The sequence below is a fragment of the Phyllopteryx taeniolatus genome, chromosome 10 (genome assembly GCF_024500385.1).
Source record: "Phyllopteryx taeniolatus isolate TA_2022b chromosome 10, UOR_Ptae_1.2, whole genome shotgun sequence".
Lineage (NCBI taxonomy): Eukaryota > Metazoa > Chordata > Actinopteri > Syngnathiformes > Syngnathidae > Phyllopteryx > Phyllopteryx taeniolatus.
The window spans coordinates 19,240,104-19,257,587 of NC_084511.1; the positions used below are offsets into that span (position 1 = coordinate 19,240,104).

Genomic DNA, 17,484 nt, shown 5'->3' on the forward strand with positions numbered 1-17,484 from the left:
AACTAAACCATAAATCTGAAGAGTCTTCAAAGAGCTAAAAAGCAAGAACAGTGTAGTCATATTAAAGGGCTATGGCAGGCAGGCATTTAATATTTCCATGTGGTTGCAAGACAGAAAAAAAAAGATTGCTCAATTGATGTAACAGAAACTTTATGATTTTTATGGGTCCCTGGATATTGAACTAAACACTATGCTGTGGTTCTAAAACATTTGTTATGTCGACAAGAAATCACATTTACTGCCAATATGATCATAAAGATCCTGCAACAATAAATGGGTGGAAACATTGGGACGCATACCACTTACAATAATCCGTTAAAACACTATGAAAATTTAAAAATAAAAACACTTTCATTCCAGGTTCTCTGTCCCCATTAAAATGCATTCGCAGGCGAGCACATGCCAAAGCTGGAGCACCATTAACTAGAAGGCTATTTCAGCCAATCAGAAAGCACAATAAAATAATTTCCTGAAACAATGGTGAATCAAGGGAAGGAGCAATGATACTTTTGCATTGATAATGAAGTGGCATCCAAGTGAAATATAAAATATGCAAACTATCAAAAACCTTTGTGATATGTGTCAGTCAACTGTTTCTCAGGTCCAACATTTGTGACATCTGGATGAATGGGCAAATATTTTCATAGGCACACTCAAAAATATTCTGGAAAGTCTTCAAGTCGGTATTTTTAATATTTGGTTCCTTCTTTCTCATCCATCAATTTACTGCAGGAGTCAAGTTAAGATGGTTCATTGTGGGGAGAATTGTATCATTTTAAACAGAAAATCAAGGGTCACTGAACCACTGCGCGCACCAAAGGACAACAGCTTACATTTACTTTCCCATTAGAGCTGCTGAAGCTGCCGCATTGTGTCAAGAAAATGTGCCGACAGCTGTATCAGCAAGGAGAGGACAAGAGGGAGTTTATGAGTTACAGATGGGACATTACACACTTGCATGCAGCTGATGAAATGTCAGGGTCAGAAGAATTTGTCACCGTAATCAGTCATGTAGGAAGATTTTACTGCATGCATTCCACTCTTGATTTCATCATTCTTCCAAATCTACTTTGGAGGTTTTGGCACACTCTCTTTACATGACAGAGTGCCAGGGTGAATAACAAACACCCGAAGATATTTGCTAAAGGAACAACTGTTGAAAACAATGAGAACAGCATATAAAGTGTTATTGCTACAGTACACTAAGTGTGCCCAGCATTTAATATACTCAAACACTCCACATATTTCACAGCTGACGGCGGCTGGAAGTTTGACATTTGGCAGCGAGTGGGCATCCGCTCCCGCAGCCCATGCCCAGAACAACCCTCACACTCCCCGACACACAAACACATACTAACTGCTCAGCATCAGGACCTAAGTTAAAACAAACCATCAGGAGGTCCTGTCACATCCACTCAGCACTTAGCAACAGACAGACAGCCCCGTTTATAAACTCACATTCGCATATTATTTTGGTGTGCATGTGTTTGCTAAAAGTGCAGAAAGACGCCTGCTGTGGGTGCCAGGTTGCTTGTGATTCTTGCTGGGCACCAGTTCTCACATAAGCAGACACTGTGCGCTATAGCCACGTGAATCAAGTACTGCAGATTCATATTCCGCTTGTCATGCTGACAAAATAACACTCATTTATTGACTGATGTGTTCATAAAGGTCAAAGTACACCAAATGGAAAAGAATAGACACCCATCTGCAGTGGTTCCCAAAAGAGAGGGGTGCAAGATACAGTTCAGGAGGTTTGAAAAGTTGATTCAGCAATTTTCAATTTTGAATTGAAATACATACACTGCATATTTTTCTTTAATACAAAGTTGTTTTTTTAAAAAACTTTTTAAATATTTTAGTGGTTGGATGTTATGCTGGATTAATTACTGACATTTCAGAAGGGCCCAGTGAGCCTGTTCAAACGTAGGTATAAAAGAGTTAATTCTGTTTTTAGAGTTCTTATTACTGGTCAAAATGGTAAAACGTTGAGAGCTGCATTAAAGCACTTCATGGTGCTGAATCATCGCTGAAACAGCTCTCAATAATCTAATTAAAGTCGTTGAGCACTGTATACAGTATATGCAGTGTGTGCGTGTGTCTGTGTGTGTGTGTGTTTGTGTATGTGTGTGTGATCTGTACCACTGCAAATTACAGCCACAATTAGAATATATTGTGTTAAATTTATACCTGCACTGCACATTCAAGAGTGAGTGCTATTGTTGTTGTAAAGCCAGAATATTTGATAGAGCTTTTATATATTGGACCTAGCTAGATTGTAAGTGGTCATAAGGCCGGTGTTCAAATTATTAATATTGTCTTTGCAGGGCCTGCAAAAATAGATAAAAGGTTTTCTACACTGCAAAAACCTTTGAATGTATATAATTCAAACATGTACATGGGTTGCACATGATGCAAATATGTTAAACTAACATACAGTATATTATTTGATTATTTCAAGGAAAAGAAGGGGGAAATGAAGTCAGTTGACTACATTTGAATCACGTGCAACTGATAATTAAAAAAAGTATTTTTTCATTGTATAGAGGTACAGGGCATATAAAGTTAGGAACCACTAAAAGAATTAATTAATACATCAGGAAAGGAGCAAGATACAATAAATAACGATGACTCACGTAGCTGCTGTATTTTACGGTGGAAAAGGAGCTTCAGTTTTCCCTGAATCCAAATTCTTACCAAACATTTTGGACAACAGCTTCCAACTTTGAGGAAACTACCGTGACCCTTCCTTTTGAACATTTCTGTGCCCCACGAGTGCTCAAAGCTGAATGAGTTTGGTGTAGAAGAACAGGAGAGTCCTGACCTCAAACCAATCAAAGACAAGAGATCATCCCAACATCAATAACCTTTAACTCTAATAGTTCTTCCGGATGAATTGACATAAATTCCCACAGACATTCTTCAAGTCTGCAGCAAATCATTAAAAAATAGTGAATAACCTTTTCAAATGTCCATCCATTCATTTCCAATACTGCTTATCCTGCTCAGGGTCTGAGGAGTGCATTGTTTTCCCAATGTTTAAGATCATCGAAAAAATGTAAATATCAGACTAAGATAACCAAAGTCAACATAAAATGTAGTTTTTAAATGGTGATTTTATGTATTAAGAAAAAAAAAACTATTCAAAGCTACCTGGCCCTGTGTGAAAAAGTAATGGTCCCCTAAACCTATAAACTGGTTGGGCCATCCTCAGCAGCAACAACTGAAATCAAGCATTTTCTATAACAGACGATGTGTCCTTTAAAGCTCTGTGGAGATATTTTGGCCCACTCTTACAGAATTGTTGTAATTCAGCAATAATGGAGGGTTTTTCAGCATGAACAGCCTTTTTAAGGGCAAGCCACAGTTCAATTGGATTCAAGTCCAGGGCCACTAGGCCACTCAAAAACCTTTTTTTTTACCAAGCCATTCAGAAGTTCGGATCGTTGTCCTGCTGAAGAACCCAAGCGCACTTCAGCTTGAGGTCACAAACTGATGGCCAAACATTCTCCTTCCATCAATTCACAGCAACTCATCCAGGTCTTGAAGAAGAAAAGCAGCCACACACCATCACCTGACCAGCACCGTGTTTGACTGTGGGCACACTGTATATGTTCTTTTTCTGAAATGCTGTGTAACATTTATGCCAGGTGTAACGAGACACAGGCCTTCCAAAATCTTCAACTTCCATTTTGTCAGTCAACAGAATATTCTCTCAAGAGTCTTGGGAGTCATTCAGATTTATATATATATATATATATATATTTTTTTTATTATTATTATTTTTGCCAAAGAAAGATTAGCCTTTATTTTCTTTTTGATCAGCAGTGTTTTTTACATTGGAACTCCGGCATGGATGCCATTTTTGCACAGTGTCTTTCTTATTGTTTAGTCATGAACACTGACCTTAACTGTGGCAAGGGAGGCCTGCAGTTCTTTACATGTTGTCCTGGGTTCTTCTGTGGCCTCCTGGATAAGTTGTCACTGTGCTCTCTGGGTAACTCCTGGGAAAGTTCCCCACTGTTCCATGTTTACTCCATTTGTGGCCAATGGCTCTCACCGTGGTTCGCTGGAGTCCTAAAGCTTTACAAATGATTTTGTAACCATTTCTAGACTAATAGATGTCACTTACTTTACTTTTCATCCGTTCTTGAATTTCTCTTGATCATGGCATTTTGTGGCAGCAATTTGAGCTCTATTTCAGTTTTTTTCTTCATTGAGCAGGTGTGGAGGTAATCAGGCTTTGGTCAATGAAATGAAATCAGCTTTCCAAAAAATGTGATTGACCTCACTGTATTCATGATTTAACAAAGGGGGGATTACTTCTTCATACAGCTTTGAATTTTGAATTTTAAAATCATTTACTTGGTTTGTATTTGTATGATATTTACATTTGTTTGATGATCTTAAACATTACAAGTGGGGTAACTATGCAAAAGATAAGAATTTGAGAAGGGGGCAAATACTACTTCAAGGCACTTATAGAGACGAACAACAAATCACACTCACATTCACATGCATCATCAATAAGTGGTAACTGAATCCATGCACGCTGTCTGAACAGAAGTCAAGCGAATGTAAACTACACATTTAAAATGTGATGCATAATTGATTCGTTCACGGAGTAAAGATTACTGCAATAAATTATATGTATAAGCCTCTGATTCCTATCAGGTGACATGCATTTAAAGGCCAACAGCCATTATGGCGTGTTGATTTGTGCAGATAGACAGTAACTCATCGGTTTGATGATGCAAAGTGAACAGAGAGCGTATTGCTCTTAAAGTCACATAACTTACGCATTAATGGCAACTTGAGGCCCGTGCTAAAGTGGATTTGAGCATTACTTATGTTTCTGCCAAACTGTTTGTTGTGCTTAATCAGAGGAAATGCAGATTGCTCCTGAATTGAGAATCATAAAGGCTTAAGCAACCACAATGATTTCCCTGTTTTCTTTATAGGAGCGGGCCAGACATCACTTGAACGCCCCAAATCACTCAAACTGACACCAAATGATCTCATCATGGTGATTTACGGTCTGTCTAGGAAGACAGTATCTCACCTAAAGTATGAGGAAGGAAAAAACTATCTATCGATTTTTTCTTCCTCTATATTCCTTCATGAAGGGCCTGCGTATGGTTATTTCTAGTTGCATATTTCCCTTATATAGACCGCAGGTTTATTGGGATGCACTTTGAAAGCAAATGACAAACCGGGAGAGAATAAACTTAAATCCAGGCTGCGGTCCCGAAACCGGGTTATGATGACAGAGAACATGTGATTTCTGTTGGACATAGTTCTCCATTTCCCGGCTGTTGTCGTAGATTTCCATCACCAACCAAACCGAGCGTGCTGTAAACACAGCGCTCATTTGTTTTCTCCTCAGAGCAATTATATCATGTGATTTAAAACATTTTAAATAGAGCCCGCGCCGACTTTTATTTGTGTAAAGCGGATCTATTTCATGTCGAGCAGTAATGTAATAATCCCGAGCTGTCATTACGGCCCAGTTCCCCCAGTGCGCCAAACTCCATCCGATCTCCGCATTTATGAGAACCAGACTGGCGCACAAATCACCGGTCACCGCGAAAGAGAGAGGAAAGAAAAAAAAGGAAAAAAAAAGAAACCCACTCTTACACGAGAGAAACGGGGCACAAGAAGCGGCATAAAGGAAAGTCTTCAAATTAATATAGGATATGTTTGCTGCGAAATAAATGTGGTGATATTTCACCTTACAGATGGTCTGAATAAACAGACTAACATATTTGTACCTCTAATTAACCATGAGTGCTCCGAAATGTTCTCTCTGTTTATGCATACGCCTTAAAAGCAACGGAAAAGCGTCCAATTTGATGAAAACAAAACAAAGCAATTCGGAACATTTAATTCAATCAAACACACTCATGAGCGTCATATTGGGTTCCATCGTTTGGCCTGGACTACTTTTTGAATTTTAGGTATCAAGTGGTGTTGCAGTTTTCCAGTGTGTCAAATGTAAAAAAAAAAATAAAAATAGAAAATAAATAAATAAATAAATATTTCTCGTCATTTGTTCTCCTTTGAAACGATGTGCCACTGACTTACTAACTTCTTAATGCCTCAATTAATATTCAGTTCAGTAAATTCTTTGGGGGGCGGGGGGGGGGGGGGGGACAACAACAACAACACCAAAATCAACGTGAGAACAAATCAAATATCGCCTGTTGATTGTGGGTGATGAAATTTGCGGACTTGGGAGATATTTTAAAAATTTACATTTACATTTCATTTCGTGTAATAAATGTTGTGTGATTTGTGGAGGGGGAGTTGGGGGGTGGGGGGCTGCGCAGACCATCCAAGTGGAGGAATGCGCGCTGGATCTCCCTCCCTCTCTCTTGCTCTCCTGTGACGCAAATAGTGGAACAAGCCCACGGAGGGAGAGGAAAGGAAGACCTCTGAGACGAATCAAGGGGATAGGGGGATAATGTAGTGAAGCAAGGGGGAGGCGTGTCAACAATCAAGGACTTGGATGTACGGGAACATCTTGGACAACACATGGAATGGAACCGGCTTAATTGCGAAGCGAGAGGGGGAGAGCAGCTCCCTGCGGTGCTGAGGTTCTGCTGCGGCTCCTGAATGCCCAAAAGCCGAGTCAAGATTCGGACACAACTCGCGGGATGTCGCTGGCCAAAATGCAAGGTCTCAGCTCCAAGGCGCACGCCTTTTCCGTCGAAGCGCTGGTGGGGAGACCCTGCAAGAGGATGAAAATGTCAGACGCTGACGCTGACGCGAGCATCTTTGCCGGTGAGGGACAAACACAAATAACAATGCATTTGTTGCACGAATTTAATTTACACCGACCTGCAATAATTAAGACCAAAAAATAAACATCTCAAATCTAATTTCCAAATAATCCACACCCACGTGTTTGCGAGATAATTATTTTACAGCGGGATGCCACAATTTTCGAACATATTTGTATCACGTGTAACATTGACACGTGTAATTAAGGAGTGGATGATTTCACTGTAAGGATCAGCAGCGTGTCCGCTCGCCCAGACGAAGCAGGTGGATTTACAGGTCACGGAGGCCGAGGCGGCCGGGTTACCGAGCAAGCCCAAAGAAAGCGAGTGCAGTCCGGATAGAGAGGTCCGGGTCGAGCTGCAGGGCTCGGAGCTCTGGAAGAGATTCTTTGAGATCGGCACGGAAATGATCATCACCAAAGCTGGAAGGTAATCTGCTTTGGACAATTACGTTGATAAAGAACATTGTTTTACAGATAAAAGAAATCGAAGTGTATCAACATTTTAGAGACACTGCCCCCCCCCCCCCCCCGCACTCAAATAATATGCAATATATATTTTCATAAACACATTAGTAGTTTTACATATAGCAAACTATATTTGTTTACATCATCAGCAGGTGTTCATTTTAAATCACTTACGATTTTGAAGTCTCTGCTTATAATAAAAAAAAAAAAAAAAAAAAGTTAAGGGGGGACAATGACATTCAAGTCACTCCCAATGGCATCAAATTATTATACATAAATGAAATATTTTGCAAACAGCATGGTGTTGTATAGACAGGCAGGCTTTCATCAAGTTTGAAACAGAATTGAAAGTACATACGGTGAAAAAACAAGTCGGTACTTTCCAAACCAATTGGGCAAGTTATAGGCATTAAGAATATGCAGCAAATCTCCTGTTCTCCCTATTTAGACACCTTGCGATTACAAAAGTATTTATTTATCAAATTCACTTCACTAAAATTGCTTACCTTGAAACACATTTCATCAAATGTATAGTCTTTACAACTAATAATATATTAACGAAATCATGCAGTTTTAAAATTAGCCATGTGTTTTTTTTTTGCCCACTAAAATGACTTAGTGAGCTTTAACCAGCTAAAATCTGGGTTCCGTTAATTTAATTACCGAGAAAATGCGTCATAAATCTCGAGAGTGCTGATGTCCCACACAGGGGCCTCGACCTCAACCTTTGATCTGAATTTGGCCGTAACCACACAGAAAGTTTGTGTGTGTTTTTTTTAACACACATGTATTTCAATCCACTTGAAAGTTGCACTGAAATTGCATTTTCCCTCACGCCTGTAGGAGAATGTTCCCATCCGTTCGTGTCAAAGTGCGGAATCTGGACCCATGCCAGCAGTATTACATCGCAATGGACGTCATGCCCGTAGACTCTAAACGTTATAGGTCTGTCTATTTATGATATAAAACATTGTGTGTGTGTGTGTGTCTGTGCGTGCGTGTGGAAAAGCTTTTGCTTCAATTACATGTAAGAAATCCACTTAGGTATTAGAGACACTGACCCCAAATCCAAAATAATACTTCTCTCTCAACAACCTAGCAGGCCTATCAATAGTTTGACATGGCAACCTATTCGTTTGTTTCTATGATCGTTATTTTTTTTTCCAATATATGAACATATACACCCTTGTAGGTACGTTTACCACAGCTCGCAGTGGATGGTGGCAGGAAACACAGACCACTCGTGCATTTCACCGCGGCTCTACGTGCACGCAGACTCGCCGTGCGCCGGAGAGACGTGGATGCGTCAGGTGATCAGCTTTGACCGAGTTAAACTCACCAACAACGAGATGGACGACAAGGGGCATGTAAGTCGACTCGGTGCCTTCTGGCTACTGACTTTTTACGAATGAGTCAATATCTTGTTGTTTCTCGGTTGTGCTTGCAGAATGAAAACTGGCATAATTGTTTCCCCCTCATGAATTGAATTTAAACCTGAACAATTCTTTATGAGAGAAGGGTAAAGTATCAATCATGCCCATGTTTGACGTTAATATAAAATTAATCTCAAAATTGTGCATGGATTCATTATTTTTCAGAAAAATGCACTGAATTCAGGAACATAAAATTGTAGAAAGTAACACACAGCATCACAATCCTTCATTCCACGCAGGAAAGCTTAGCTTTATGTTGGCCAATGTATAACATGTTGATTTTTATATGAATGCACTGGGGGGTAAAAGTATTTTGCTTAATTCAAACATGTACATCAGTTGCACATGATTAAAATGTCTTTAACATATTATTTGAGTATTTCTTTTTCGGAACAGTGGAGAGTTACATCAGTTTAGCACATTTTATGTGCAACCGAAAATTACTTATACTTTTTTGTGTGGCTCGAATTGCCTGATTGAAACTGTTCCTTAATTTGTATCGTTCTTTATGAAAATGTTTGGTCGTAAAATGTTATATTTATAAAAATAATTTAATCGAATGTATGGGTAAAAAAATGTCCAGGTTCATTTGGTTTTGCACTTAAAAATAAAATTAGATCCAAAATAAAAAGAGAAAATGAACAAGAGAGTAGACTGTTTTAATCTAAAAAATAAAATAAAATGTTCAATGAGACAAACGTATTTTGGGGAAAATTATTAATCTGTAAGGATTCAACTCAATGATTCATTACAGTGGAAGTTTGATTTTAAAAAAAAATCAATGAACAATAATAATTAATCAGTTTATTATAAACCATAAAATTACTTGATATGTCCATATTATTTTCAGAATCAAAAGCAAATGAACAACATTGTTGTTATTTAAAATAATATTGACTTAAAAAGATCAGGGGTATGAATTAGCCCCATATTTATGAGTTGATTTGGTAACACTGCAGTTTGGCAACTTACTGAAGATACTGTACCATCTTGAATCGCAGAAGAAAATCACGACACACTTAACACAAAACGGTTTGGCTCAGGTGTTTTTTTTTTGTTTTTTGTTTTTTCTTTCAGAATAGGTAATTTAATATAATGTGTTGACAATCAGGAATATAAGCAAATGGGTTCATACAGTAGTTTTACCCTTTACCAGGGTTCAATATTGTGGTATGTATGATTTCATTTTGTCCGACAAAAATGAATGGTCTGATTTAATTTTTTTATTTGCTGCTTTCCTTTTTTTAAAATGACAAGTTTAGACGATAGGTTAAACTAGCTGATGACATCGGTTGAGGTTTTAGGAAAGTATGTGTTTTTTTTTTTTTGAAACATTGTTACACCAAATCCTGCATGTTAATTTGCATATTAATATTTAAATTACAGAAAAATAGAGCTAATGTATAATAGCAGCTTCTCTTGCTCCAGATAATTCTACAGTCTATGCATAAGTACAAGCCACGCGTGCACATCATCCAGCATGACCCAAGGATGGACTTGTCCCAGATCCAGTCGCTGCCTGCTGAGGGAGTGTTCAGCTTCTCCTTCCCAGAAACCGAGTTCACCACCGTCACAGCCTATCAGAATCAACAGGTAACACTCACTGAAACGGCATGATTCCATTGCATGTCAAAATGGCTGGCAGAGTAATTACATCCAAAGGTTTTTTTTTTTTTGACAACCGAGTTCGGCTAACAATTTGAAAAAAAAAGAAAAAAAAATATTTTCTTTGCCAAATATATTCCAAAAGCAGATGTGCGGTGATTATTATGCTGATTCAGTCAGCAGCTCTGGTCTGTCTGAGGTCACAAAGTTTTAATCTCAACATCTTGAAGGCGATGAGGCCTTTGTTCATGGCGTAACATCATAAATTGTACCGGTTTTTGTGTTTGTGTGTGTGTGTCCCTGTGTGGTTGAGCTGACCTTGCTGTTGGTAACAGACGGCCACCACCGGGAGTGCCAGCCCTTTTCATCAAGGTTCACTTTTGCGATCGGTGACGGTATTATTACAGAAACTAAATAGTGATCTGTGAGTGGGTTGCCTGAGTGGGTCCAGAGCCTCTTAAGGCAGTGGTGAAAAAAATTCACATGCAAACCTTATATGACATGGCAGAGCACCCCAGGTGATGGTGGGAGATGTAGTCCATCAGCTGGAGAACTCTGCCACTCACTGTGCTGTTTAAAACAGAGCTTGTTGCTAGTCTAGCATATATCCAATCTAACAAATCTTTTCCTCATGTCTGGGCAAGATCACCAAATTGAAGATTGACAGGAACCCGTTTGCCAAGGGCTTCAGGGATCCAGGAAGGAATAGGTAGAGGAAACCTCACATAACACCAATACGTGTTATAGCTGCAGAAAACACTCCACTACTGGGCCCAAGAGAGATGTTAAGTTGGACCACGGAAATGTGATATTACATAAAACCCTTATATGAAGTTTGCATGTGCACTGCAGAATGTTATACCTCACATAGCCAGTATTTACAGTAAATATCCGGAATTAGGATTTTCCCTATTTCCTTAAGATATTTATGTTTGTTTTTGTGTGGATAGGGGAGTGTTGGATGGTTTACTGGAGTCTTATCCTTGGAGAAGCCCTCTCAGCATGGAGTTCAAGCCATTTGCCATACAGCTTCAAGGTATCCTGCAGGTCGCATTATTTCTTGTGTTCGGTCTGTTTTCATTCATGTCTGACATCTGTCAACAGGCAGCCTGGGGTCCCCAACCAGCGCCGCTTCCCCACTGAAGAGTTTCTTTCCCCTCTCATCGTCATCATCCCTTCTTTCATTCTCAACGCTCTCCTGCCAGGACGCCGCTCTTCAAACTCTAGCGCTTCCTTTCTACGGAAAAGCTTCGACCAACTCCGCATTGCCCAGCAGAGCCTTTTCCTCCCTGGGAGCAGACAGACTCAGAGGCCTGCCAGTGTCCCCACTAACAGACCCCCCGCTCTTCTCTATGCTGCAGGGAAAAAAACGGGATCCGGGTCTTTCTCGATCGAGCCCTCCCTGCTTGATCCCCCTCCCCGGCCCGCTCAGCCCTCAAGGATCCGCTTCCTCTTTACTGCCTCATCTATCAGAAAGTGCTGGCCCATATTGTCTTTACCGCTATAGCTTCCCCTTGAACCCTCAACTCACAACTATTTCCCGACACAGCAAACTAGCTGAAGACAACACAGAGGCCCTACTGCGGCAACCTTCATGGCATCTGGCCACCAACCACCGTCTCTGACCGTCTCCAGCCCAAATGACAGTAACAAGCCAAAGCAAAGGGTGCTGCTGCTCTCTGGGAAACACCCATTAGAGGCAGTCAAGAGAGAGCTGTCACCGAAGGGATTGTTTGTATTTAAAAACTATTTTGAGCACTGTGTCCGTGGTGCAAATTGCCAAAGGAAAAAAAAAATCAGATCCGAAAGAAGTCTGCACTCAAAACCAAAACCTTCCATTGGGCCAATGTAAATGTGTAACCAAAAAAAGCATCTGACCTGTGGAGTATAGTCTATGTTAAACTAACTGATAAATACTGCATGAACAATTATACCAGCATTCCAAAATATAGATTTGAAGGGAAGTCACTTTTACAATAATTCAGTTGGATTATACACTGGGGAACACAGTTTTTATTGAGTTAGGTCGGACAGCTGTTTTTAACTAATTTTTGGGTGCGGAATCCAAAACCGATCTCAGTTTTTCTCTATCACGTCAAGTTTGTGAACTAGAGTTCCCCGTTTAAAAAATAATAATAATAATAATAAATACTGTATTTAACAGATACGTGCTTGCTTTATAAAACTTTTCGAATATTGACATACAATGAAATCTGAAAAAAAAACAGGCATGACTGGAATGTTTATTTAACACTATTATGTTTTACAAAGGATATGCCACAAATCCTCTTAATTCATACTATGCTAGCTTTCTGTTTGCAGATAGTGATAGTACTGCCCTATTGGGAGCTGCACACACCTCTCACCACACTGTCTCAATTGTGACTGCACAAACAAGTTGCCACGTAGCTGTAGATGAGTCCAATCGTAATCAGCTGGCAAGTCTTACTACAGCTAATCATTGGAATTTTGCTTATCTGGAGAGTAAGCTGTGGAGAAAAAACTTGACGTGCTAGAAAAACAATGACTGCAATTTTGGAATCAGCATGCCAAGTTAGTTTTAATCAGCATACAAATCTAACTCAACATAATTTTTTTTTTAAAATTGTTCCCCAGTGTTATTGAACAAGCCACAGTTCTGCACCGTTTCTAACATGATGATATGAAAACAAATTCTCGTAGGAAAGTGGGCTGGACAGGGTTTTGCTACAGGTCATCTTGCTGAAAAATAGCCCAGAGAGAGCATAATCCTTTACTACAAATAACAGTGAAGTTATTTAAAGTCATTCACATGTTGTTCTTTTAGAAGACTATTTATGCAAGGACTAGAAAACAGCTTCTGTGAAATAGCCGTGTTGTCGTTATTGTAATTATTGCTACAGCAGTTCCATTATTGTTAGTAAATGAATACTTCTATCTGACACTTTTAAAGACTTTCGGAACAAGATATGAAGACTAGTCTGAGCTGGTCAGAAGTGACAATTCCCTGATTGAGCTCAAGACTCACACCCCTCCTTTTAGGAATCTCGATTTGGGTAAAGCAGGGGAAATGACCTGTTTCCCGACAAACGCTCATAGCCAAACAGCAATTACCTTGTCATGGCCGAGCATGACAGTGAGCTAATGCGTGCTGGACGTGGAAATAGCAGGAAGAAGTTAATTGAAGAACTCAGGCTGGGATTGCCTGCTTTTGAGTGAGCGGTCAGGTGCGTTGCTATCAAACAGCCTGCCCTTTGTTTGCAGACATGTAATCTGGGCTGCTATTTGATACTGACTGTCATTTCCATGTTTGCCTATGCAGGACAATCAGTTTTAACTCCCAACTAATTCCTGATTTTTCAATTAAACAAATTGCTTTCATACCGTGACAGCTGAACTTTGCACCTGCCTCCAATATATGCAGTAATAGTACACACACACACACGCACGCACGCTCGCACGCACACACGCACACACACACACACACACACACCTGTGCACTTGCTTTGTATTCAGTACTAAAGGTCTTGTTCATCATATTGGGGAAATATGCTCAGTTCACAAGGTGAAAAGATAGATACTTCTGTAATTTCTTAATACTTGAATGGTGCTTAGATACTAAGATGATAAATGGAGTGATATAGCCAAAGACCTTCTCTTTCATAATTTAAAGAAAGTATAATAGCATTCTGTGAATAAGGGAGGGGATGAGAATACAGTATCTTGACAATTTGAGCTGTTTCCTTGTTTACTTTCCCCTTTCTTTTTCATGCTAAGATAAGTAGCTGCTGACATAAATTGTGTATTCTGGCACTGATTTTCTTTTATTTCAACTTTCTGATATAAGTACATTCTTTCAAATAAAGTGCATTTGAGTTTAAAAGCATGTAAAAGTTATTACGTGAAGTCTGTTGAAAATGTTTTACCTGAATTTTGAGAACCCACCCGTTTGGCTAATTCGCTTGCTGTCATGTCAGCATGATATTCTTGAAACTGTTGGCTAAAACAGTAAAGAAACCTATGCTGATTCAACTTTGTAATAACACAGGTAGGAAGTTCCTAAACTGGCCAAGTCTGATTGACAAGGAGTGAAGGGAGAGAAAATTGACCCTGAAGTCATTTGCTTCCAATCATGTGAAATGGCATCCTGAAATGGGAGAAGCTAGTCTGGAAGTGTAAATATACTCTGCCTTCATTAGATTAACATACACTTCGCTCACACACGTCACATACATGCAAGTTATCTTCTAATAATAGCTGCTGTATAGGGTCTCACAAGCACATAGATTTACACGTGGCCTTCAGCCCGACTTGTATTTGGCTCTCTGAATCTTGTTTACACTGGATGCTATTTTAGTTACAAACGTAATAAAAGATGGTTATTTATTGGGTCAGATTATTGAACATGACTGACCTCAGCTGTAAAGTTTAGAGTGAAAACAGCTGTGGCTGAAATTGAATTACACTAAGTGAGTAATGTGAAAAGCAAGGGCAGTTTAACAGTTATTAAGTGCTCTTCTAGAGACCAATCAAGCAGGCGTGCGCCTCCAGGGTACTGAAATTCTTCTGCTTCTGAGTCACTTGCCATGGCACTATCTTTTGTGCTTTTACAGACTGCACCTGGGTAATGCTCATCACAGACTTGGACATTTTCATCAGTGGGTGCTCGTAGCATATGCTTAACAAAGCAATGGGAGATATAGAACTTTGCATGTTGCATGAGGATGGTAAACACATGCTCCTAGTACTTGTAGTATGTCAGCAACTACTGGTACTACATGTGTGTGTAGGTGTGTGTGTGTGTGTGTGTGCGCGTGCGTGTGTGTATGTGTGTGTGTGTGTGTGTGTGTGTGTGAGACTTAGACAGAGAGACAGAGAGACAGAGAGAGGAGTAACCGACATTAAAACGATGTCCATGGGTGAAAAGCAAACAACTGTGAAACCGAGACAATCAGAGCCCTTTCCAAAAAGTGGCAAAACCAAATAGATCCATTTGGAATGTCCTGAAGAAACACACCAGTAGTGTACTGAGCAAAACATGTCAAATGGGTAAACCATGGAAAACAACATTTGACAGCAGTCGACAATTTGGAGCGCTATAAAGAAAGACCTGACCTAAAATAATGGTTAGTGTCATCAGCAACAACATCCAGATGCCAGGAGTGAAGGTATTACAAATTGTCGATCACAGAAGACTTCATTAACAAAAGAGGTTGAAGATGCAAACCACCAACAGGAAGGCTAGGTTGGAATTTGCCCCACAAATTTAAAAGTTCAAGGTAAAGATTTGGATCGATGAGACAAAAAATATTGCCAAAGTGATAAAAAGGCTAAAGTTTGGGAAAAGAAAGAATCTTCTCATGATGCCAAACACAAACACAGTAAAGGTAATGTCATGGCTTGGGCTTACATGGCTTCTTCTTAGATGGCCTCATTAATCTTCACTCATGCCACACCTGATAGCAGCAATAAAACAAACTCAGTCATCATTACTGTTAAAAGAAAGAAAAAAAAAGAAAAAAATACGTTTAGGATCTTTTTAATCCTGCAGCAAGATAATGACCCAAAACAACCAACACCAGAGGCAAGAAGTGAACGTCTTTAGACGGGCTACGTCTATATCCAGATTTAAACCATATAGAGCCAGCTTTTACCTGCTAGAGGAGACTGGGGGGAGTAAAAATGATAAAAACAAACCACAGCCAAGAGACACTGTGGTGTAAACCTGGAAAAGCATCACAAATGAATACAACAGTTTTGTATTATAAATGGGTCAGACTTGTAGGTATTGAATAATTAAGGCTATATGCCACTACATATTAAGTCTTATTCACATATTTGAAGTCTATGTGTTCCAATACGTTTGCGAACCTACAAAAAAGGTGTTTCATTACAACTAATCTTCTAAGTTATGTGTCAGATCCAGGTGTAAATATCTGGAAATAAAAACTGAAACTTGATCTCTTGCCTCACATTTGTCTTGTCATGTCAAACTCAAACTTTTTCAGTCTACATTTTCCATAAATAAAATGATTAAAGATCATTATTTCAAAGCAAATGTATTGTTTAGCCCAACATTATTCCTGGCCATATTATGAATTCAATTGGATTTTGTGAACATAGACTTGGTAAATTTTAGAAGGGCAAACAAAGTGTATTTTGACTCAATGATTTTAAAACAAAATGTCATATTCTTTTCATTTTGACAAAAATGTGCATATCCAAAATTAAAAAAAAAGCATATCCACTGCTGAAATTAAAAATATATATAGCTCATCAGAATTCTCGAGCTTATGTTAAAAGTTGCTTCGATCATTTTGTGGGACAAATGTAAATAAATAAATAAATAAATAAAATAAAGGTAAATGTTTCATTGTCATCTCTTAAAACAACTGCTTAAAGTTCTTTATTTATTTTTTTATTTGCTTGTTTTTGTATTTCCAGCTAGAAAATACCAATGCATGAAATGCACTTTTACTTTAACTCAAACTTCAAATGAAAATGGAAATTTTTGCTCTTCACTGTGTAAATTGGATTAGAATTACGCACGTATATGCACCCACCACTATTTACTGTAGTAATTTATTTTTTTTTGCAGTAAAAGCTATTGATACCCCCCCCCCCCCCCCCCCCCCCCACACACACACACACACACACGCACACAAACCTTCCTTGCACCGAATGAGTGAGTGAGGACCTGGCGTCTTGTTTGTGAATAAGAGGCACACTTTCCGGCCCGAGTTTTCCAAACCCCATAAATCAAGTCTTTTGGAAGAGCAGTAGTTAGATATTCCTTTAGCCTATCATGGATAAATCATTGGTCCCTCTTTTTGCGTCCTGTGTATGACAGGTTATCACTCCAGGAACAAATACCGAAAAGAGCAGAGGAGGATTGAATGAGAATGGTTCTTTCTGGGTGACATATCAGATGGCAGGTTATAGGATGGGGTAAAGTATACGTGGTGGCAAGAAAAGCATGATTTAATGCTGCCGAGGACTCCTCTCCTTTACTTCTGCCCCAGCTCTTTCATGTCAGCCCAGGGTCGACCTGGCTGCTACCCCAGATGGTGCTGTCTGTCTGGTCTACCCTCGACAGGATGTGCCCATCACACCACCACCGCTATGGATATACACTAATTGATTTCAGGGGGACGAGCTTCTCTCTCTCTCTCTCTCTCTCTCTCTCTCGTCTGTTTCACACAAAGACAGACAGCCTGC

At 39.4% G+C, this 17,484-nt stretch overlaps 1 protein-coding gene across 1 annotated transcript; it reads left to right on the forward strand.

Annotated features, from left to right (window-relative positions):
- The first annotated feature begins 6,505 nt into the window (after positions 1 to 6,505).
- Positions 6,506 to 12,342, forward strand: tbx22 (T-box transcription factor 22). The gene is made up of 8 exons (XM_061788165.1): positions 6,506 to 6,783; positions 7,013 to 7,211; positions 8,093 to 8,194; positions 8,442 to 8,616; positions 10,111 to 10,275; positions 10,932 to 10,996; positions 11,238 to 11,323; positions 11,392 to 12,342. The coding sequence occupies exons 1-8, from the start codon at positions 6,657 to 6,659 to the stop codon at positions 11,910 to 11,912; spliced, it is 1,440 nt and encodes a 479-aa protein (XP_061644149.1). The 5' UTR covers positions 6,506 to 6,656; the 3' UTR covers positions 11,913 to 12,342.
- Positions 12,343 to 17,484: the final 5,142 nt, after the last annotated feature.